This window comes from Festucalex cinctus, chromosome 1, assembly GCF_051991245.1.
Source record: "Festucalex cinctus isolate MCC-2025b chromosome 1, RoL_Fcin_1.0, whole genome shotgun sequence".
NCBI lineage: Eukaryota > Metazoa > Chordata > Actinopteri > Syngnathiformes > Syngnathidae > Festucalex > Festucalex cinctus.
In genome coordinates, this window is record NC_135411.1 from 66,465,629 (window position 1) to 66,490,750 (window position 25,122).

At 38.9% G+C, this 25,122-nt stretch overlaps 1 protein-coding gene across 4 annotated transcripts in view; it reads left to right on the plus strand.

Annotated features, from left to right (window-relative positions):
- The window catches only part of LOC144005727 (SUN domain-containing ossification factor-like), a 74,366-nt gene that overhangs the window by 36,343 nt on the left and 12,901 nt on the right, over positions 1–25,122 (plus strand). For 3 of the 4 annotated variants that reach the window (XM_077504015.1, XM_077504023.1, XM_077503997.1), the window contains exons 3-14: positions 21,251–21,370; positions 22,063–22,295; positions 22,405–22,506; positions 22,611–22,740; positions 22,811–22,928; positions 23,009–23,133; positions 23,199–23,266; positions 23,344–23,451; positions 23,576–23,681; positions 23,906–23,926; positions 24,271–24,326; positions 24,734–24,816. In XM_077504015.1, coding sequence (XP_077360141.1) covers positions 21,251–21,370; positions 22,063–22,295; positions 22,405–22,506; positions 22,611–22,740; positions 22,811–22,928; positions 23,009–23,133; positions 23,199–23,266; positions 23,344–23,451; positions 23,576–23,681; positions 23,906–23,926; positions 24,271–24,326; positions 24,734–24,816 — 1,270 coding nt within the window. The remainder of the gene's footprint in view (positions 1–21,250; positions 21,371–22,062; positions 22,296–22,404; positions 22,507–22,610; positions 22,741–22,810; positions 22,929–23,008; positions 23,134–23,198; positions 23,267–23,343; positions 23,452–23,575; positions 23,682–23,905; positions 23,927–24,270; positions 24,327–24,733; positions 24,817–25,122) is intronic. The other variant, XM_077504006.1, reaches the window with a different exon arrangement.

Sequence of the window (25,122 nt, forward strand, 5' to 3'; positions counted from 1 at the left end):
TTTGCCAGGTGTGATGAGTGTGTCAAGCTCAATGGGTTGTGGTGATTGTTAAGATCTGCAAAAATCAGCGTCTTTTTTTATTTTTAGGCAATGAGTTGCCCTGATTGGTATTTTTCGTAAAAGTATATATACACACACATCATTGCTCGTACTCATTGCACAATGTTGCTTTTATTGTCCATAGAGGCGATCAAAGAAAATGAAACTAAATTAAAAAAGTACATATGTTTGGATCGGTCTGATGCCAGTGAACACATTGAGTGGTGGAAAGTAAAAGAATATTCATAAATGACTTAGTTATCAAACTTACGAGTTTACAATTTTTGCAAAAATACCGTAAGTGAGGCATTTTTTTTTTTTTATGCCTTAAGGACTAGGTGGCGCTGTATTTATAACTGAATTTTGTCATAGAGATACCTTCAGGCCTTGACTATAAATATACATTTCAAGTATGGGATTTTTTGGAGCATGTACCTGGGAGTTATTAAGCATAGCCTTCATTCACGATATTGCTTTTAATGTCCATAGAGGCTATCAAAAATACATAAAACTAAATAACAAAAATATGTATGTTTGTTTAGGTCTGATGCCAGTGAACATTTTGAGTGGTGGAAAGTAAAAGAATATTCATAAATGACTTCATGATCACACTGAGAATGAGTTTACAATTTTTGTAAAAATACCGTAAGTGGGGTATTTTTTTTTCATGCCTCAAGGGCTAGGTGGCGCTGTATTTCTAACTGAATGTTGTCATCGAGATACCTTCAGGCCTTGATTATAAGCATACATGTCAAGTGTGGGATTTTTTTTTGGAGCATGTACCGTGGAGTTATTATGCATATCCTTCATTCACGATATTGCTTTTAATGTCCACAGAGGCTATCAAAAATAAATAAAAATATATATATGTTTGGATAAGTCTGATGCCAGTGAACATTTTGAGTGGTGGAAACTAAAAGAATATTCATAAATGACTTCGTTATCACACTTAGAATGAGTTTACATTTTTTGTACAAAATACCGTATGTGGGGTATTTTTTTTATGCCTCAAAGGCTAGGTGACGCTGCATATATAACTGAATGTTGTCATAGAGATAGCTTCAGGCCTTGACGATAAACATATATGTCAAGTTTGGGATTTTTTGGAGCATGTACCGGGGAGTTATTAAACATATCCTTTTTCAGTGCGAAACACAAATTTTGATGCCCCGCCTTCATCATATAGTATTTCGAAAGGTCAAGATTTTTCCCCCTGTCGTTGGCTCAGGTCTTGACATGGTCCAGGTCAAGTCTTAACTCAGTCAGATGAAACGTGTAGGAGAAGTGGGCAAAAGTCTGCCCCCTGTGAATGTGAAAAAATTGTCAAAAATGGGACATTCAAAAATTCGTAGCTCACTTCCTGTTCATTTTAGCATATGGGTCCATTAGACTTTTTTGTAGGTCTTGGGCTCCCTCATACACCTAAAAATATTCGTCGTTCTTGCTTAAACGTACAACCGGGGCTGCTTCGTTAAAAACTTCTAGGGGGCGCTATTGAGTCATTTTTGTAAAAATAGCACAATCAACAATAAAATATTGCTCATTTTACCAGGCCAGATGTGTGTGCCAAGTTTCATGAGTTTCTGTGCATGTTTAGACCCTCAAAACTGGCGTTATTTTCTTGGCGAACAGCGCTTAGCCACACCCACAGCAATTCGCGAAAACTCACAAACTTCGTGTTGTGACATCATGAAGGCCGAAACCCTCATCTGAGCAAATATGAGGTAGGTCCAGTTAACATGGTTGGAGAAAAACATTGAAGAAAAATCGTAAGAAAAAAAATTGCCACTAGGTGGCGCTATCAGTAAGATGAAATATAAGTTTGTAGATGTCTTTAGGGCTGGACTCTCATCAATTGTGTACAATTTTGAGAAGATAGCATCATCTCGGTCAAGTTAATGCAGCTTTTATTTTCACGAAAAATCTTCAGACTTTGCGTCACCGTAGCGGCCACGCCCTTTGGCGCAAAGTTACAATATTCGGTGTGGGGCATGATCAACATCTTAAGGCTTTTCTGACCAATTTTCAAATGGATCCCTTCTACAAGCTCAGCACAGTAGCTAAAAACGTAAAGTATGACATTTATTGTAACCACTAGGTGGCGCTATATGTATAACTGAATTTTATCATATAGATGTTTTCAGGCCGTGACTATTATGTTGCCTGAGAAGTTTGAGATTTTTTGGAGCTTGAACATGGGAGTTATTAAGCATTTGCTCTTTCTGGACAAATGAAATTTTAAAGGCAATATTTGATGCCCCGCCCCCGTCATATAGTATTTCAAAAAGGCAAGATGTTTTGCCCAGTTGTTCTCTCAGGTCTTGTGATGATAAATGCCAAGTTTGAAGTCAATTGGATGAAAAATGTTTGCAAAGGGGGAAAAAGCATGACCACAGTGAATGTGCCAAAATAGGCCAAAATTGGACATTAAAAAATTCATAGCTCACTTCCTGTACATTTTAACTACATGGTCCCAATAGACTTTTTTGTGCGTCTCGGGGTGCTACACGTGCCTGCCAATTTTTGTTGCTCTAGCTCAAACGTGCCGGGCTTGGTTTTTATTTTTCTACGCTAGGGGGCGCTATCGAGTCGCATTGTTATGACGACTTAATAATATCAAATTTTTCGCCGGGCCTGAGGAGTGTGCAAAGTTCGGTGAGTTTTCGTGAATGTTTAGGTACCCAAAATCGCGATCGTTTGCGGAGAATAAAGAAGAAGAAGAAGAAGAAGAAGAAGAATAACTAGAGCTGCGAGCAGCTATAAAGGGCCCTCGCAACCTGGGTCACGTTGGGGTACTTGCACGTCGGGGTACTGGCACGTTGGGGTACTATCAAATCGGACAAGGACCATCTAAAATGTTTTTGACAAGCTTTGTGAGTGCAAAAGGCCAAAGATGGTGTGCAATTCCCAAAATAAATTCAAAATGGCGGACTTCCTTTTAGGTTTAGCATACGGCTACAGAATACTTTTTGTAGGTCTTAAGCTAATAGGTATGCCTCCCAGTTTTCACAAATCTAGGTCAAGTCATCTTTAGTTGTGTATCGCTTGAATCATACAATTGGAAATGCTCCATAAAAATGCATAGAGGGCGCTATTGAGCACAACGTTGGGTTACTTGCACGTCAGGGTACTGGCACGTTGGGGTACTGTTACATGGAACAAGGACCATTTAAAATGTTAGTTTTTTCCATGCCTTGTCTGTGCAAAGTTTAATGAAAGAGGCCAAAAATGATGTATAATTCCCAAAATAAAATCAAAATAGCGGACTTCCTCTTTGGTTTGGCAAATGGCTACATAATACTTTTTTGTAGGTATTAGGCTGATAGGGGTCTGTCCTAATTTTCACAAATCTAGCAGAATCATACAATCGGAAATACTTCATAAAAATGTCTAGAGGGCGCTATTTATTGCAAATTGCACAATAAATCTCTAAAAATTCATGTTCATGACAAGTCTGATGTGTTTGCAAAGTTTCATGAGTTTTCACACATGTATAGATAAAAAAACAAAGCAGCACTTTACTTGGCAAACAATGCATCGCTATAGCAGCAGCGTGCGACAAAATAAAAAACTTTCGATAACTTTGCATCTTAAACATCTTAAGATGAAACACACCAAGTTTGAAGACGGTCGGATGAACTTTGTACGAGGAGTTCGTTAAAATATGACCCCTGAAAAAGGCCACAAAAAATGGCAACAAATCCCATCGTAAATCAAAATGGCAGACTTCCTGTTTGGTTTAGCACATGGTTCCAAGAGACTTTTTTGTACATCGTGGGCTCTTATGTATGCCTGCAAATTATCATCGCGCTAGGTGAAACGTACAACCGGGAATGCTTCGTTAAAGAGGAGTTTTCTAGCTCAAAATGTGATGCCCGGCCCCTGGGGGACTTCCTGTTGGGTTTAGCACATGGCACCAAGAGACTTTTTTGTACATTGTGGGCTGTTACATATGTCTACAAATTTTTGTAGCTCTAGCTACTTCGTACAACTGGGAATGCTTCATTAAGAAGGATTTTTTTCCTTTGCAAAAAGTGCATGCCACGACAACAGCGTGCGACGAAATAAAGAGCTTTCAATAACTTTTCATCCTCAACATCTTAAGATGAGTCACACCAAGTTTGAAGATGATCGGATAAATTCTGTAGGAGGAGTTCGTTAAAATAAGACCCCTACGAAATGGCCCAAAAAATGGCAACACATTCCAAAGTAAATCAAAATGGCGGACGTCCTGTTAGGTTTAGCATATGGTTCAAAAAGAGTTTTTTGTACCTCGAGGGCTGTTATATACCTCTACAAATTTTGGTAACTCTAGGTGAAACGTACAGCCGGGTATGCTTTGTTAAAGAGGAGTTTTTTAGCTCAAAATGTGATGCCCGGCCCCTGGGGGACTTCCTGTTGGGTTTAGCACAGGGCACCAAGAGACTTTTTTTGTACATCTTGGGCTGTTACATATGTCTACAAATTTTCGTAGCTCTCGCTGTTTCGTACAAATGGGAATGCTTCTTTAAGGATATTTTTTTTCCTTTGCAAACAGTGCATGCCATGACAACAGCGTGCGACGAAATACAAAGCTTTCAATAACTTTTCATCTTCAACATCTTAAGATGAATCACACCAAGTTTGAAGATGATCGGATAAACACTGTAGGAGGAGTTCGTTAAAATAAGACCCCAATGAAATGGCCAAAAAAATGGCAACACGTTCCAAAATAAATCAAAATGGCGGACTTCTTGTGAAGTTTAGCATATGGTTCAAAAAGAGTTTTTTGTAGGTCATAGCCTGTTACATATGTGTACCAATTTTCGTAGCTCTAGATTAAACGTACAACCGGCAATGCTTCGTGAAGTAAGAATTTTTAAACTCTAAATTTGATGCGTCGCCGCCGTCATATAGTATATCAAAAACTTTAGATTTTTTACAATGATGTTGTCCCAGGTGTTGAGATGGTCCATCCCAAGTTTGAAGTCAATCGGGTTAACCGTGTAGGAGAAGCGGGCAAAAGTATGACCCCTGTAAATGTGCAAAACTGGGCCAAAATTGGACATTCAGATGATCATACCTCACTTTCTGTCTATTTTAGGGTACACACATCAAAGAGGTTTTTGTTCATCTGGATGTGCTACGGGTGCCACACAATTTTCGTCGCCATAGGACAATCGTAGCGGGACAGGGATCCGTTTAACCTATGTAGGTGGCGCTATGGAGCCATTTTTCTGTTATCATGTATGGCGACTTTAAAATATCAAATTTTTCGCCAGGCCTGATGTGCGTGTAAAGTTTGGTGAGTTTTCGTTCACGTTTAGCGTCTCAAAAATGCGATTGTTTGCGGAAAAGAATAATAACAAAGAACTAGAGCTGCGAGCAGCTATAAAGGGCCCTCGCAACCCGTGCCACGTTGGGGTATTTGCACGTCGGGGTACTCGCACGTTAGGGTACTGTTTCATAAGAAACCGTCTAAATTGTAAATGTTTTGCCATGCTTTTTGTGTTTGTTCACATTGCTATGGAATGCTTTGTCGAGGTATTCGGCTGATAGGTATGCCTCCCAATATTCACACATCTAGCTGAATCATATAAAAAAAAAAATTCTTTGCAAACAATGCATCGCTACAGCAAAGGCGTGCCACGTTGGGGTACTTGCACGTCGGGGTACTGGCACGTTGGGGTACTGTCAAATAGGACAAGGACCATCTAAAATGTTTTTGACAAGCCTTGTGTGTGCAAAGTTTAATCAAAACGCAAAATATGGTGCGCAATTCCCAAAATAAATTTAAAATGCCGGACTTCCTTTTAGGTTTAGCATACGGCTACAGAATACTTTTTGTAGGTCTTAAGCTAATAGGTATGCCTCCCAGTTTTCACAAATCTAGGTCAAGTCATCTTTAGTTGTGTATCGCTTGAATCATACAATTGGAAATGCTCCATAAAAATGCATAGAGGGCGCTATTGAGCACAACGTTTGGTTACTTGCACGTCAGGGTACTGGCACGTTGGGGTACTGTTACATGGAAAGAGGACCATTTAAAATGTTAGTTTTTTCCATGCCTTGTCTGTGCAAAGTTTAATGAAGAAGGCCAAAAATTATGTATAATTCCCAAAATAAAATCAAAATAGCGGACTTCCTCTTTGGTTTGGCAAATGGCTACATAATACTTTTTTGTAGGTCTAGCATAATCATACAATCGGAAATGCTTCATAAAAATGTCTAGAGGGCGCTATTTATTGCAAATTGCACAATAAATCTCTGAAAATTCATGTTCATGACAAGTCTGATGTGTTTGCAAAGTTTCATGAGTTTTCATGTGTATATAAAAAAAAAAAAGCAGCACTTGACAACTGTTACATGGAACAAGGACCATTTAAAATGTTATTTTTTTCCATGCCTTGTCTGTGCAAAGTTGAATGAAAAAGGCCAAAAATGATGTATAATTCCCAAAATAAAATCAAAATAGCGGACTTCCTCTTTGGTTTGGCAAATGGCTACATAATACTTTTTTGTAGGTCTAGCATAATCATACAATCGGAAATGCTTCATAAAAAGGTCTAGAGGGCGCTATTTATTGCAAATTGCACAATAAATCTCTGAAAATTCATGTTCATGACAAGTCTGATGTGTTTGCAAAGTTCCATGAGTTTTCATGTGTATAAAAAAAAAAAAGCAGCACTTGACAAACAATGCATTGCTATGGCAACAGCGTGTTACAAAATAAAAAACTTTCGATTACTTTGCATCTTAAACATCTTAAGATGAAACACACCAAGTTTGAAGACAGTCGGATAAATTTTGTAGGAGGGGTTCGTTAAAATATGACCCCTGAAAGTTTTTCCTTGCCCGGTTGGAGGGTTAGATCAGGGGATGTCGCAACTTGTTTGTGGTTAAGTGCTACAGAAGTAAATGTGTCTTAACAACCTCATGATTGAATGTGTTTTCAATTCTCTAGGATGTGATTGGATTGTATCAATTAAATGTTCTTATAACTGATTCAGTGAGTAGTAAAAATAGTGTGTCAAGTATAATGACATGGAATACAAAAACAAAACAAGAACCCTCTAAATTACACATTTTGTTCCAGGCTTTATGTGCGTGCATAGTTTGAGTATACACCTAGGTTTAGGCCAGGAGTGTTCAAACCTTTTGCAAAGAGGGCCGGGTATGGTAAGGTGAAAATATGTGCGGCCTAATCAACCATTTAGTTTAGCCTGACATAATTTTTTTACATGCATATGTAAATATATATATGTGGACAAATGTGTACATATGTCTACAAATTTTTGTAGCTCGAGCTGCTTCGTCCAACTGGGAACGCTGCATTAAGAAGGATTTTTTTTTCCTTTGCCAACAGTGCATGCCACGACAACAGCGTGCGACGAAATAAAAAGCTTTCAATAACTTTTCATCGTCAACATCTTAAGATGAATCACACCAAGTTTGAAGATGATCGGATAAACTCTGTAGGAGGAGTTCGTTAAAATAAGACCCCTATGAAATGGCCAAAAAAATGGCAACATGTTCCAAAGTAAATCAAAATGGCAGACTTCCTGTTAGGTTTAGCATATGGTTCAAAAAGAGTTTTTTGTACCTCGAGGGCTGTTACATATGTCTTCAAATTTTGGTCACTCTAGGTGAAACGTACAGCCGGAAATGCTTCATTAAGTAAAAATTTTGAAATGCAAAATTTGATGCCCTGCCTCTGGCGGACTTCCTGTTAGGTTTAGCATATGGCACCAACAGGCATTTTTGTAGATCATAGTCTGTTACATATGTGTACCAATTTTCGTAGCTCTAGATTAAACGTATAACCGGCAATACTTCAGATGAAACATGCCAAAGAATGAAGACAATCTGATAAGTTTTGTAGAAAATATGAGGCCCATAAAAGGCCCCCAAAAAATGGCTACAAATAGCAAAGTAAATCAAAATGCCGGACTTCCTGTTTGGCTTAGCATATGGTTCTAAAAGACTTTTTTGTACATCGTGGGCTCTTATGTATGCCTCCAAATTATCATAGCGCGAGGTGAAAGGTACAACCGGGAATGCTTCGTTAAAGAGGAGTTTTTTAGCTCAAAAAGTGATGCCCGGCCCTTGCGGGACTTCCTGTTGGGTTTAGCACAAAGCAGCAAGAGACTTTTTTGTACATCGTGGGCTGTTACATATGTCTACAAATTTTCGTAGCTCTAGCTGCTTCGTACAACTGAGAATTCTTCATTAAGAAGAATTTTTTGCCTTTGCAAACAAGTGCATGCCACGACAACAGCGTGCAGCGAAATAAAAAGCTTTCAATAACTTTTCATCTTCAACATCTTAAGATGAATCACACCAAGTTTGAAGATGATCGGATAAACTCTGTAAGAGGAGTTCGTTAAAATAGGACCCCTATGAAATGGCCAAAAAAATGGGAACACGTTCCAAAGTAAATCAAAATGGTGGACTTTCTGTTAGGTTTAGCATATGGTTCAAAAAGAGTTTTTTGTACCTTGAGGGCTGTTACATATGTCTTTAAATTTTGGTAACTCTAGGTGAAACGTACAGCCGGGAATGCTTCATTAAGTAAGAATTTTGAAACTCAAAATTTGATGCCCCGCCTCTGGCGGACTTCCTGTTGGGTTTAGCATATGGCACCAACAGACTTTTTTGTAGGTCATAGTCTGTTACATATGTGTACCAATTTTCATAGCTCTAGGTTAAACATACAACCGGCAATACTACGTTTAGTAAGAGTTTTGAAACTCTAAATTTGATGCCCCACCGCCGTCATATAGTATGTCGAAAACTTTAGATTTTTTACCATGGTGTTGTCCCAGGTCTTGAGATGGTACATCCCAAGTTTGAAGTCATTTGGATTAACCGTGTAGGAGAAGCAGGCAAAAGTATGACCCCTGTAAATGTGCAAAAATTGGCCAAAATTGGACATTTAAATACTCATATCTCACTTCCTGTCTATTTTAGGGTACACACATCAAAGAGGTTTTTGTTCATCTGGATGTGCTACAGGTGCCACACAATTTTCATAGCCGTCGGACAATCGTAGCGGGCCAGGGATCTGTTTAACCTATGTAGGTGGCGCTATGGAGCCATTTTTCTGTTATCACCTATGGCGACTTTAAAATAACAAATTTTTCGCCAGGCCTGACGTGTGTGTAAAGTTTGGTGAGTTTTCGTTCACGTTTAGTGTCTCAAAAATGTGATTGTTTGCGGAAAAGAATAATAACAAAAAATAAAAAGAAGAATAATAAGAATTCCTTGAAAAACAATAGGGACCTCGCAGCGGTCGCTGCTCGGGCCCTAAAAAGAAGAAGAAGAATAATAATAAGAATTCCTTCAGGAACAATAGGGACCTCGCAGCGGTCGCTGCTCGGGCCCTAACTAGAGCTGCGAGCAGCTATAAAGGGCCCTCGCAACCCGTGCCACGTTGGGGTATTTGCACGTCGGGGTACTGGCACGTTAGGGTACTGTTTCATAAGAAACCGTCTAAATTGTAAATGTTTTGCCATGCTTTTTGTGTTTGTTCACATTGCTATGGAATGCTTTGTCGAGGTATTCGGCTGATAGGTATGCCTCCCAATATTCACACATCTAGTTGAATCATATAAAAAAAAAAATTCTTTGCAAACAATGCATCGCTACAGCAAAGGCGTGCCACGTTGGGGTACTTGCACGTCGGGGTACTGGCACGTTGGGGTACTGTCAAATAGGACAAGGACCATCTAAAATGTTTTTGACAAGCCTTGTGTGTGCAAAGTTTAATCAAAACGCAAAATATGGTGCGCAATTCCCAAAATAAATTCAAAATGGCGGACTTCCTTTTAGGTTTAGCATACGGCTACAGAATACTTTTTGTAGGTCTTAAGCTAATAGGTATGCCTCCCAGTTTTCACAAATCTAGGTCAAGTCATCTTTAGTTGTGTATCGCTTGAATCATACAATTGGAAATGCTCCATAAAAATGCATAGAGGGCGCTATTGAGCACAACGTTGGGTTACTTGCACGTCAGGGTACTGGCACGTTGGGGTACTGTTACATCGAACAAGGACCATTTAAAATGTTAGTTTTTTCCATGCCTTGTCTGTGCAAAGTTTAATGAAGAAGGCCAAAAATTATGTATAATTCCCAAAATAAAATCAAAATAGCGGACTTCCTCTTTGGTTTGGCAAATGGCTACATAATACTTTTTTGTAGGTCTAGCATAATCATACAATCGGAAATGCTTCATAAAAATGTCTAGAGGGCGCTATTTATTGCAAATTGCACAATAAATCTCTGAAAATTCATGTTCATGACAAGTCTGATGTGTTTGCAAAGTTTCATGAGTTTTCATGTGTATAAAAAAAAAAAAAAGCAGCACTTGACAACTGTTACATGGAACAAGGACCATTTAAAATGTTAGTTTTTTCCATGCCTTGTCTGTGCAAAGTTGAATGAAAAAGGCCAAAAATGATGTATAATTCCCAAAATAAAATCAAAATAGCGGACTTCCTCTTTGGTTTGGCAAATGGCTACATAATACTTTTTTGTAGGTCTAGCATAATCATACAATCGGAAATGCTTCATAAAAAGGTCTAGAGGGCGCTATTTATTGCAAATTGCACAATAAATCTCTGAAAATTCATGTTCATGACAAGTCTGATGTGTTTGCAAAGTTCCATGAGTTTTCATGTGTATAAAAAAAAAAAAGCAGCACTTGACAAACAATGCATTGCTATGGCAACAGCGTGTTACAAAATAAAAAACTTTCGATTACTTTGCATCTTAAACATCTTAAGATGAAACACACCAAGTTTGAAGACAGTCGGATAAATTTTGTAGGAGGGGTTCGTTAAAATATGACCCCTGAAAGTTTTTCCTTGCCCGGTTGGAGGGTTAGATCAGGGGATGTCGCAACTTGTTTGTGGTTAAGTGCCAAAGAAGTAAATGTGTCTTAACAACCTCATGATTGAATGTGTTTTCAATTCTCTAGGATGTGATTGGATTGTATCAATTAAATGTTCTTATAACTGATTCAGTGAGTAGTAAAAATAGTGTGTCAAGTATAATGACATGAAATATAAGGAATACAAAAAACAAAACAAGAACCCTCTAAATTACACATTTTGTTCCAGGCTTTATGTGCGTGCATAGTTTGAGTATACACCTAGGTTTAGGCCAGGAGTGTTCAAACCTTTTGCAAAGAGGGCCGGGTATGGTAAGGTGAAAATGTGTGGGGCCTAATCAACCATTTAGTTTAGCCTGACATAATTTTTTTACATGCATATGTAAATATATATATGTGGACAAATGTGTACATATGTCTACAAATTTTTGTAGCTCAAGCTGCTTCGTCCAACTGGGAACGCTGCATTAAGAAGGATTTTTTTTTCCTTTGCCAACAGTGCATGCCACGACAACAGCGTGCGACGAAATAAAAAGCTTTCAATAACTTTTCATCGTCAACATCTTAAGATGAATCACACCAAGTTTGAAGATGATCGGATAAACTCTGTAGGAGGAGTTCGTTAAAATAAGACCCCTATGAAATGGCCAAAAAAATGGCAACATGTTCCAAAGTAAATCAAAATGGCAGACTTCCTGTTAGGTTTAGCATATGGTTCAAAAAGAGTTTTTTGTACCTCGAGGGCTGTTACGTATGTCTTCAAATTTTGGTCACTCTAGGTGAAACGTACAGCCGGAAATGCTTCATTAAGTAAAAATTTTGAAATGCAAAATTTGATGCCCTGCCTCTGGCGGACTTCCTGTTAGGTTTAGCATATGGCACCAACAGGCTTTTTTGTAGATCATAGTCTGTTACATATGTGTACCAATTTTCGTAGCTCTAGATTAAACGTATAACCGGCAATACTTCAGATGAAACATGCCAAAGAATGAAGACAATCTGATAAGTTTTGTAGAAAATATGAGGCCTATAAAAGGCCCCCCAAAAATGGCTACAAATAGCAAAGTAAATCAAAATGCCGGACTTCCTGTTTGGCTTAGCATATGGTTCTAAAAGACTTTTTTGTACATCGTGGGCTCTTATGTATGCCTCCAAATTATCATAGCGCTAGGTGAAAGGTACAACCGGGAATGCTTCGTTAAAGAGGAGTTTTTTAGCTCAAAAAGTGATGCCCGGCCCTTGCGGGACTTCCTGTTGGGTTTAGCACAAAGCAGCAAGAGACTTTTTTGTACATCGTGGGCTGTTACATATGTCTACAAATTTTCGTAGCTCTAGCTGCTTCGTACAACTGAGAATTCTTCATTAAGAAGAATTTTTTGCCTTTGCAAACAAGTGCATGCCACGACAACAGCGTGCAGCGAAATAAAAAGCTTTCAATAACTTTTCATCTTCAACATTTTAAGATGAATCACACCAAGTTTGAAGATGATCGGATAAACTCTGTAAGAGGAGTTCGTTAAAATAGGACCCCTATGAAATGGCCAAAAAAATGGGAACACGTTCCAAAGTAAATCAAAATGGTGGACTTTCTGTTAGGTTTAGCATATGGTTCAAAAAGAGTTTTTTGTACCTTGAGGGCTGTTACATATGTCTTTAAATTTTGGTAACTCTAGGTGAAACGTACAGCCGGGAGTGCTTCATTAAGTAAGAATTTTGAAACTCAAAATTTGATGCCCCGCCTCTGGCGGACTTCCTGTTGGGTTTAGCATATGGCACCAACAGCCTTTTTTGTAGGTCATAGTCTGTTACATATGTGTACCAATTTTCGTAGCTCTAGGTTAAACATACAACCGGCAATACTACGTTTAGTAAGAGTTTTGAAACTCTAAATTTGATGCCCCACCGCCGTCATATAGTATGTCGAAAACTTTAGATTTTTTACCATGGTGTTGTCCCAGGTCTTGAGATGGTACATCCCAAGTTTGAAGTCAATTGGATTAACCGTGTAGGAGAAGCAGGCAAAAGTAAGACCCCTGTAAATGTGCAAAAATTGGCCAAAATTGGACATTTAAATACTCATATCTCACTTCCTGTCTATTTTAGGGTACACACATCAAAGAGGTTTTTGTTCATCTGGATGTGCTACAGGTGCCACACAATTTTCATAGCCGTCGGACAATCGTAGCGGGCCAGGGATCTGTTTAACCTATGTAGGTGGCGCTATGGAGCCATTTTTCTGTTATCACCTATGGCGACTTTAAAATATCAAATTTTTCGCCAGGCCTGACGTGTGTGTAAAGTTTGGTGAGTTTTCGTTCACGTTTAGTGTCTCAAAAATGTGATTGTTTGCGGAAAAGAATAATAACAAATAAAAAGAAGAACTAGAGCTGCGAGCAGCTATAAAGGGCCCTCGCAACCCGGGCCACGTTGGGGTATTTGCACGTCGGGGTACTGGCATGTTGGGGTACTGTCAAATAGGAAACCATCTAAATTTTAAACGTTTTTGCCATGCTTTGTGTTTGTAAAGTTTCATGGAAAGGCCAAAAATGATGCACAGTTAACAAAATAAAATCAAAATGGATTGGCACATGGCTATATAGAATACTTTTTGAATATATTAGGCATGCCTGCCAATATTCACACATCTAGCTGAATCATATAATCGGAAAGACTTCATAAAAATGTCTAGAGGGCGCTATTGAAGCATTTATTGCAAATTTAATAAGAAATCTCTAAAATATTCATGCTTATGACAAGCCTGATGTGTGTGTAAAGTTTCATGAGTTTTTGCACATGTTTAGACCCCCCCCCAAAAAAAGCAGCATTTTACTTGGCAAACAATGCATCGCCATGAAACGGCGTGGGACAAAATAAATAACTTTCGATAACTTTGTATCTTAAACATCTTAAGATGAAGCACACCAAGTTTGAAGACAGTCGGATAAATTTTGTAGGAGGAGTTCGTTAAAATATGACCCCTAAAAAAGGCCACAAAAAATGGCTACAAATCCCAACGTAAATCAAAATGGCGGACTTCCTGTTTGTTTTGGAAGATGGTTCCAAGAGACTATTTTGTACATCGTGGGCTCTTATGTATGCCTCTAAATTATCATAGCGCTAGGTGAAAAGTACAACCGGGAATGCTTCGTTAAAGAGGAGTTTTTTACCTCAAAATGTGATGACCGGCCCTTACGGGACTTCCTGTTGGGTTTAGCACATGGCACCAAGAGACTTTTTTGTACATTGTGGGCTGTTAAATTTGTCTCCAAATTTTCATAGCTCTCGCTGCTTCGTACAACTGTGAATGCTTCATTAAGAGGGAATTTTTTCCTTTGCAAACTGTGCATGCCACGGCAACAGCGTGCGACGAAATAAAAAGCTTTCAATAACTTTTCATCTTCAACATTTTAAGATGAATCACACCAAGTTTGGAGATGATCGGAAAAACTCTGTAGGAGGAGTTCGTTAAAATAAGACCCCTATGAAATGGCCCAAAAAATGGCAACACGTTCCAAAGTAAATCAAAATGGCGGACTTCCTGTTCGGTTTAGCATATGGTTCAAAAAGAGTTTTTTGTACCTTGAGGGCTGTTACATATGTCTTCAAATGTTGGTAACTCTAGGTGAAATGTACAGCCGGGAATGCTTCATTAAATAAGAATTTTGAAACACAAAATTTGATGCCTCGCCTCTGGCGGACTTCCTGTTAGGTTTAGCATATGGTTCAAAAAGAGTTTTTTGTAGATCATAGTCTGTTACATATGTGTACCAATTTTCGTGGCTCTCAATTAAACGTACCACGGCAATGCTTTGTTAAGTAAGAATTTTGAAACTGTAAATTTGATGCCCCGCCACCGTCATATAGTATGTCAAAAACTTTAGATTTTTTACCATGATGTTGTCCCAGGTCTTGAGATGGTACAGCCCAAGTTTGAAGTCAATCGGGTTAACCGTGTAGGAGAAGCGGGCAAAAGTATGACCCCTGTAAATGTGCAAAAATGGGCCAAAATTGGACATTCAAATACTCATACCTCACTTCCTGTCTATTTTAGGGTACACATATCAAAGAGGTTTTTGTTCATCTGTATGTGCTACAGGTGCCACACAATTTTCGTAGCCATAGGACAATCGTAGCGGGACAGGGATCCGTTAAACCTATGTAGGTGGCGCTACAGAGCCATTTTTCTGTTATCACGTATGGCGACTTTAAAATATCAAATTTTTCGCCAGGCCCGATCTCCGTGTAAAGTTTGGTGAGTTTTCGTTCATGTTTAGTGCCTCAAAAATGTGGTTGTTTGCGGAAAAGAATAATAACAAAGAAAAAGAAGAAGAAGAATAATAACTAGAGCTGCGAGCAGCTATAAAGGGCCCTCGCAACCCGGGCCACGTTGGGGTATTTGCACGTCGGGGTACTGGCATGTTGGGGTACTGTCAAATAGGAAACCATCTAAATTTTAAACGTTTTTGCCATGCTTTGTGTTTGTAAAGTTTCATGGAAAGGCCAAAAATGATGCACAATTAACAAAATAAAATCAAAATGGATTGGCACATTGGCTATATAGAATACTTTTTGAATATATTAGGCATGCCTGCCAATATTCACACATCTAGCTGAATCATATAATCGGAAAGACTTCATAAAAATGTCTAGAGGGCGCTATTGAAGCATTTATTGCAAATTTAATAAGAAATCTCTAAAATATTCATGCTTATGACAAGCCTGATGTGTGTGTAAAGTTTCATGAGTTTTTGCACATGTTTAGACCAAAAAAAAAAAAAGCAGCATTTTACTTGGCAAACAATGCATCGCCATGAAACGGCGTGGGACAAAATAAATAACTTTCGATAACTTTGTATCTTAAACATCTTAAGATGAAGCACACCAAGTTTGAAGACAGTCGGATAAATTTTGTAGGAGGAGTTCGTTAAAATATGACCCCTAAAAAAGGCCACAAAAAATGGCTACAAATCCCAACGTAAATCAAAATGGCGGACTTCCTGTTTGTTTTGGAAGATGGTTCCAAGAGACTATTTTGTACATCGTGGGCTCTTATGTATGCCTCTAAATTATCATAGCGCTAGGTGAAACGTACAACCGGGAATGCTTCGTTAAAGAGGAGTTTTTTTACCTCAAAATGTGATGACCGGCCCTTACGGGACTTCCTGTTGGGTTTAGCACATGGCACCAAGAGACTTTTTTGTACATTGTGGGCTGTTAAATTTGTCTCCAAATTTTCGTAGCTCTCGCTGCTTCGTACAACTGTGAATGCTTCATTAAGAGGGAATTTTTTCCTTTGCAAACTGTGCATGCCACGGCAACAGCGTGCGACGAAATAAAAAGCTTTCAATAACTTTTCATCTTCAACATTTTAAGATGAATCACACCAAGTTTGGAGATGATCGGATAAACTCTGTAGGAGGAGTTCGTTAAAATAAGACCCCTATGAAATGGCCCAAAAAATGGCAACACGTTCCAAAGTAAATCAAAATGGCGGACTTCCTGTTCGGTTTAGCATATGGTTCAAAAAGAGTTTTTTGTACCTTGAGGGCTGTTACCTATGTCTTCAAATGTTGGTAACTCTAGGTGAAATGTACAGCCGGGAATGCTTCATTAAATAAGAATTTTGAAACACAAAATTTGATGCCTCGCCTCTGGCGGACTTCCTGTTAGGTTTAGCATATGGTTCAAAAAGAGTTTTTTGTAGATCATAGTCTGTTACATATGTGTACCAATTTTCGTGGCTCTCAATTAAACGTACCACGGCAATGCTTTGTTAAGTAAGAATTTTGAAACTGTAAATTTGATGCCCCGCCACCGTCATATAGTATGTCAAAAACTTTAGATTTTTTACCATGATGTTGTCCCAGGTGTTTAGATGGTACAGCCCAAGTTTGAAGTCAATCGGGTTAACCGTGTAGGAGAAGCGGGCAAAAGTATGACCCCTGTAAATGTGCAAAAATGGGCCAAAATTGGACATTCAAATACTCATACCTCACTTCCTGTCTATTTTAGGGTACACATATCAAAGAGGTTTTTGTTCATCTGGATGTGCTACAGGTGCCACACAATTTTCGTAGCCATAGGACAATCGTAGCGGGACAGGGATCCGTTAAACCTATGTAGGTGGCGCTACAGAGCCATTTTTCTGTTATCACGTATGGCGACTTTAAAATATCAAATTTTTCGCCAGGCCCGATCTCCGTGTAAAGTTTGGTGAGTTTTCGTTCATGTTTAGTGCCTCAAAAATGTGGTTGTTTGCGGAAAAGAATAATAACAAAGAAAAAGAAGAAGAAGAATAATAATAAGAATTCCTTCAGGAACAATAGGGACCTCGCAGCGGTCGCTGCTCGGGCCCTAACTAGAGCTGCGAGCAGCTATAAAGGGCCCTCGCAACCCGGGCCACGTTGGGGTACTTGCACGTCGGGGTACTGGCACGTTGGGGTACTGTCAAATAGGACAAGACCATCTAAAATGTTTTTGACAAGCCTTGTGTGTGCAAAGTATAATCAAAACGCAAAATATGGTGTGCAATTCCCAAAATAAATTCAAAATGGTGGACTTCCTTTTAGGTTTAGCATACGGCTACAGAATACCTTTTGTAGGTCTTAAGCTAATAGGTATGCCTCCCAGTTTTCATAAATCTTGGTCAAGTCATCTTTAGTTGTGTATCGCTTGAATCATACAATTGGAAATGCTCCATAAAAATGCATAGAGGGCGCTATTGAGCACAACGTTGGGTTACTTGCACGTCAGGGTACTGGCACGTTGGGGTACTGTTACATGGAACAAGGACCATTTAAAATGTTATTTTTTTCCATGGCTTGTCTGTGCAAAGTTTAATGAGAAAGGCCAAAAATGATGTATAATTCCCAAAATAAAATCAAAATAGCGGACTTCCTCTTTGGTTTGGCAAATGGCTACATAATACTTTTTTGTAGGTCTAGCATAATCATACAATCGGAAATGCTTCATAAAAATGTCTAGAGGGCGCTATTTATTGCAAATTGCACAATAAATCTCTAAAAATTCATGTTCATGACAAGTCTGATGTGTTTGCAAAGTTTCATGAGTTTTCATGTGTATAAAAAAAAAAAAAAAAAGCAGCACTTGACAACTGTTACATGGAACAAGGACCATTTAAAATGTTAGTTTTTTCCATGCCTTGTCTGTGCAAAGTTTAATGAAAAAGGCCAAAAATGATGTATAATTCCCAAAATAAAATCAAAATAGCGGACTTCCTCTTTGGTTTGGCAAATGGCTACATAATACTTTTTTGTAGGTCTAGCATAATCATACAATCGGAAAGGCTTCATAAAAATGTCTAGAGGGCGCTATTTATTGCAAATTGCACAATAAATCTCTGAAAATTCATGTTCATGACGAGTCTGATGTGTTTGCAAAGTTTCATGAGTTTTCATGTGTATAAAAAAAAAAAGCAGCACTTGACAAACAATGCATTGCTATGGCAACAGCGTGTTACAAAATAAAAAACTTTCGATTACTTTGCATCTTAAACATCTTAAGATGAAACACACCAAGTTTGAAGACAGTCGGATAAATCTTGTAGGAGGGGTTCGTTAAAATATGACCCCTGAAAAAGGCCACAAAAAATGGCAACAAATCCCATCATAAATCAAAATGGCAGACTTCCTGTTTGGTTTAGCACATGGTTCCAAGAGACTTTTTTGTACATCATGGGCTCTTATGTATGCCTGCAAATTATCATAGCGCTAGGTGAAACGTACAACCGGGAATGCTTCGTTAAAGAGGAATTTTTTAGCTCAAAATGTGATGCCCGGCCCCTGGGGGACTTCCTGTTGCGTTTAGCACATGGCACCAAGAGACATTTTTGTACATCCTGGGCTGTTACATATGTCTACAATTTTTCGTCGCTCTAGCTGCTTCGTACAACTGGGAATGCTTCATTAAGAAGGATTTTTTTCCTTTGCAAAAAGTGCATGCCACGATAACAGCGTGTGACGAAATAAAAAACTTTCAATAACTTTTCATTTTCAACATCTTAAGATGAATCACACCAAGTTTGAAGATGATCGGATAAACTCTGTAGGAGCAGTTTGTTAAAATATGACTCCTATGAAATGGCCAAAAAAAAATGGCAACACATTCCAAAGTAAATCAAAATGGCGGACGTCCTGTTAGGTTTAGCATATGGTTCAAAAAGAGTTTTTTGTACCTCGAGGGCTGTTATATACCTCTACAAATTTTGGTAACTCTAGGTGAAACGTACAGCCGGGTATGCTTTGTTAAAGAGGAGTTTTTTTTAGCTCAAAATGTGATGCCCGGCCCCTGGGGGACTTCCTGTTGGGTTTAGCACAGGGCACCAAGAGACTTTTTTGTACATCTTGGGCTGTTACATATGTCTACAAATTTTCGTAGCTCTAGCTGCTTCGTACAACTGGCAATGCTTCTTTAAGGATACTTTTTTTCCTTTGCAAACAGTGCATGCCATGACAACAGCGTGCGACGAAATACAAAGCTTTCAATAACTTTTCATCTTCAACATCTTAAGATGAATCACACCAAGTTTGAAGATGATCGGATAAACACTGTAGGAGGAGTTCGTTAAAATAAGACCCCAATGAAATGGCCAAAAAAATGGCAACACGTTCCAAAATAAATCAAAATGGTGGACTTCCTGTTAGGTTTAGCATATGGTTCGAAAAGAGTTTTTTGTAGGTCATAGTCTGTTACATATGTGTACCAATTTTCGTAGCTCTAGATTAAACGTACAACCGGCAATGCCTCGTGAAGTAAGAATTTTTAAACTCTAAATTTGATGCGCCGCCGCTGTCATATAGTATATCAAAAACTTTTCATTTTTCACAATGATGTTGTCCCAGGTGTTGAGATGGTACATCCCAAGTTTGAAGTCAATCGGGTTAACCGTGTAGGAGAAGCGGGCAAAAGTATGACCCCTGTAAATATGCAAAACTGGGCCAAAATTGGACATTTAAATACTCATACCTCACTTTCTGTCTATTTTAGGGTACACACTTCAAAGAGGTTTTTGTTCATTGGGATGTGCTACAGGTGCCACACAATTTTCATAGCCGTCGGACAATCGTAGCAGGACAGGGATCCGTTTAACCTATGTAGGGGGCGCTAAGGAGCCATTTTTCTGTTATCATGTATGGCGACTTTAAAATATCAAATTTTTCGCCAGGCCTGATGTGCGTGTAAAGTTTGGTGAGTTTTCGGTCACGTTTAGTGTCTCAAAAATGCGATTGTTTGCGGAGAAGAATAATAATAAGAATAATAATAAGAAGAATTCCTACAAAAACAATAGGGCCTCGCAGCGGCACCGCCGCCGCCGCTGCTCGGGCCCTAATAAGAATTCCTTCAGGAACAATAGGGACCTCGCAGCGGTCGCTGCTCGGGCCCTAATAATAAGAATTCCTTGAAAAACAATAGGGACCTCGCAGCGGTCGCTGCTCGGGCCCTAATAATAAGAATTCCTTCAGGAACAATAGGGACCTCGCAGCGGTCGCTGCTCGGGCCCTAATAATAAGAAGAATTCCTACAAAAACAATAGGGCCTCGCAGCGGCACCGCCGCCGCCGCTGCTCGGGCCCTAATAATAAGAATTCCTTCAGGAACAATAGGAACAATAGGGACCTCGCAGCGGTCGCTGCTCGGGCCCTAATAAGAATTCCTTCAGGAACAATAGGGACCTCGCAGCGGTCGCTGCTCGGGCCCTAAAAAAACAACAACATGAGTTTTAACATGCATTAAGCAATTAAGAAGCTAACATTTTAAAAACATCTTTCACAGAGGTCTTTAACCAGACTACTATTAGGCAATAATTTCGGTCAAAAACAGTCATGTCCAAAAATTGAAAATGCAACAAACGATGTCAATATGCTTGGCTCTATATTTGTCCTCTTGCCACTAGATTTGCCTTTCTACTCTTCACCCGATTTTTATAAGGTCCATTGCAAGAGCTGTCTAAAAATTGACAATGGTGGACATTGATTAATTTTTTCATCACCCGTTCAATATGCCATGTCAAACAACTGAGAACTGTTTTTATGCACATCTTTGAATTGAAGTGCATTGCTGCTTGCACAAATTATAAATCTTTTTTTTTTCCCAAGTAGGGCTGGGCGATGGCCAATAAAATGAAAACCATTAGTTTCCCAGTTCTCCACATGCAAGTGTACCTCTACATTTTAATGCATCTTGTAGTAAGTTTCAGAACAACGATTCTCAAGTAATATTTGTACAGAAGTGGAAAGTCTGTGAATGCTGTTATGATAAATGTTCATGATTGTGTTCTAATACCATTTGCTCATGTATCAAAATGTGTATTCACATTTTTCAGGTTGATGAGATCTTGGTTTTACTCCCCGAGACCTTGTCTAGAAATGAGTGGTCACAAGGCGACTATCAAAAAGAAGAGCAGTCGACACAGGCAGTGGACAAAAAAGAGACACATTCAGAGGTGGGTCAAATGTCAAGTAGTTATTATTCTCACCAATAAAGAATATTGTAAGTACTTCAGTGCTCAGGCCACCTTTTGATCAACATTAACTGGCCAATTAATTACAGTATTTAATTACTGCCCTGTTATTATGAATGTGAAATTTTCAGTCCATTCTTAGAATCGATGATTTTAACAGTACACTTTTCTTTTAGAAGCAGAGCGTGTCATTTTGTACAATCTTAGCTATTACAGGTGGCAAAATCTCTGAAAGTTAAAAATTGAAATTACATGTGTGAGCTTAGTGTCCTAGTAACCAACTGCCTGTATCATTGCCATGGAGACAAGTCCTGGTCTACAGGTGCTGACACAACCAAAAGACATTGCAGCAGGCGCCCACCTCATGTGCTGCCACTTTATGAAGTGCAATTTGGCTGATGAACATACTTCTACTTTGAGATAGCCTGATCTTGGCTGGCAGGTTCCTATTGAGGATCACTGCTATACAGTCCATGGCTTGTGATAGTGGCCTCCGGTGGAGGGTGTACAGTATCCCACATCTCACCCTAAGTCATGTGGAATAGGCTTCAGTTACCAATGACCTCAATCAAGACGTGGCAGAATATGGATGGGCGGAATGAATGGTGGTTGATGATGGTTTGACCCAACAGGTCAAACATTTCAAAAGTTTTGCTTGACCTTTTATCTTCCAGGCTCCTGAGCTAGACCAGCCCACCGTAGATACGACATTAGGAGTCAGCAGTGGCATTTCCCAGCCACAGCCGGAACACAAGCAAGGATTAGAAATGGGAAACGTTGATGCATCCACTGCTCAAGACCAAGAAGCAGTTGTCCTCATTATGTCTTCTGATACAGTCCATGAATCCACTGTTGAGGAAAATGGCAGCCCCGTAATTCCTACTTTTCAAGATACCGTTACAGTCAGGCAAGTCTTTTTACTAAACACATTTTTACAAGTTCACGTTTTAGTGGGTACTGTCTTTTCCTGTTAGATTGATAGACTGTAAAACTATAACTTGCTCATGTCATCTTAGTGTTTCAGACGATGCAAATGATGAAGCTCATTCTGAGGTCATTGATGCTGACTTGCCTCCTGCTGAATGTGTGGAAGAGGCAAACCCCTATGATCAAAACAGGTAGTCATCTCAATTCAATAGGTTATTTGCAGATGAAACTATCAAAGCTGTTTTGGGTGTTGAGCTCTGAACTCTATTAAAATTGTGTTTTTGTGTTCCTGCAGGCATCCTCCAGTAGTTTTGGAAAACGTGTCAAATGTTCACACAACTGGTACCAAAACTCACAGTGACCCTCCAAGTGCCCAGTCTGGTCAGCATCTGGATGGGAACTTGTCACACTCTCTCAATGAGCAAGTAAGTATCATCGGTACCAAATGTCCAACCGCCAGTGGAAGCATCCCAGCTTTCATTTTCTCCCCCAAAGGATGTGAGTGCTTCTGTCACCATGGACACTGATCCCAGTGTGAACAGCAAAGACCCTGAAGACATTCCAACATTTGATGAGTGGAAACGGAAAATGATGGAAGTGGAGAACGAAAAAAGTAACATTTTATCTTGATTTTCCTTGTATAGAACAGTCTTGGTTCAAACAAGTAGTACAAAGGATTTTTTTTTTCATTAGCTCTGTCCACACACACTTCTACTAATGTGGGTTCCACTGTTGTGAAGAAGGTCCAAAAAAACTTCAACAACTATGCTTCCGTGGAGTGTGGAGCAAAGATCCTTGGTGCTAACGCAGAAGCTAAGGTATGCTATGTGACACTGCAGCAGCCATTCAAGAGGGTCTTATTTTTATCTTTTGTCACTCTCAGAGCACCTCGGCCATATTGAAGGAGAATATGGACTTGTACATGCTTAACCCCTGCAGTAATAAAATCTGGTATGTGCTTTGCATGAAGCACCAGTTAGCCTGGTTAACTGGTGATAAATGTCAGCATTTGTGTTACCCTCCCACAGGTTCATCATTGAGCTCTGTGAGCCCATTCAGGTGAAGCAGTTGGATATTGCCAATTTTGAACTCTTTTCTTCCACACCCAAAGACTTTCTCGTCTCCATCAGTGACAGGTAAACTGCAACATACTATGTGATCCAAACAGACATTACAAAACTAAACACTCAGTTCATTAATCTGCCCATTTTTCTGATGAGGTACCACTCTCTTGCTGTGTTTGTAAATACACTTGTGTAGATACCCAACCAACAAATGGCTCAAGTTAGGAACCTTTCATGCTCGGGACGAACGTACAGTCCAGAGCTTTCCATTGGATGAGCAGCTTTATGCTAAATATGTGAAGGTAAACACAGTTGGTTTGGGTTTTTTTGCCGAGTCTGCTGCATGTTTTTCTTTGTTCTTTTTAAGTGTTCAGAATTGATATTATAATGGAGACACAATAAAAGTATTGAACTTAATTATAGTATGTAATTTCAAAGGCAGTAGCATGTGGTTTTGTTATCACTGCACCTATACAGCTTATAATGTTTTCCTCTGACCCCGACCCTCTTCTTTCTCTTGCTTCAGATGTTCACCAAGTACATAAAGGTTAGCCTGTGTGTTGTGTAGATGTCTGCGAATTGAGTGAATTCAATAGGACTCATGGAAGGGAGCTTTTTTTTCTTCTTTTTTTCTTCTTCCTTTTGGCTGATCAACTTCAACTCTATTATGCTGCTAACATCACTACAGTCATTTTCCTACATTGCGAAATTCACACGTCAATCAAAAATCCTTACGTTAAATGACTTACCCGCTACTAAAATCTTTTTCAAATCATTGCTAACAGTCTTTGTTCATAAATAACACTGATAGGATACATCTCATTGATCACATCATATCACATGTACTTAAAACTGTTATAATAGCTGATTATTGGTCCACTATTTTTGTAGGTTGAACTGCTGTCTCACTTTGGCTCTGAGCATTTCTGCCCCCTCAGTCTCATTAGGTATGTGTAATAATATATTCAGGCTTCACAACATCCACAATGGGTCAATAGGCTTTCAACTCTGATTTTATGGAGAGGGGAGTGGTCAACTGTGTTAGCTTTATGTGATTTTGGAAATCAATTGTTTTGCTGTGCATGTTCAAAAGAGACAACAGTTTGCATAGTTGTTATTGCAATTCTCCCATGAGCTTTCTTTCATATTATCTGACCACCATGTGAGTTTGACTTTGGAACAACTCCAATTTGATTTTTTATTTTATTTATTTATTTATTTATTTATTTATTTATTTATTTATTTATTTCACTTGATTAGTAAATTAAGGCTGCACTTGACCCATTAATAGACATTTAAACAAAACAACTTGTTTTTATAAGCATTCAAAGAAATAATAACTTTGTCTTTGCAGAGTGTTTGGGACAAGCATGGTGGAAGAGTATGAAGAAATAGTTGAGCCTTCTGAAAGACCAGAAGATCAGGATGACGACTTGGGTATACATTTATATGTTTTAGATAGATTGTATTCATTTTGTGTATTCAAACTATACATTCAATTTAGTTATATGTTTTTAGTTAGGTGTAAATATTTCTTTCTTTCTCTTTATTTGTTGTCGAGGGACATTGTACTGTAATGAACATTTAAAAAACGAAGTGTACCAGTAAATGCACCCAATTTTAGCCAAAAGGCTCATTTCCATTCGTAATCTTCCTACGATAAGGAACATGGCTAATATGCAGCAACAAAAACACAATTTAACAGGAAAGCAAAATAAAGTTAACAATACAGGCACAGTGCAG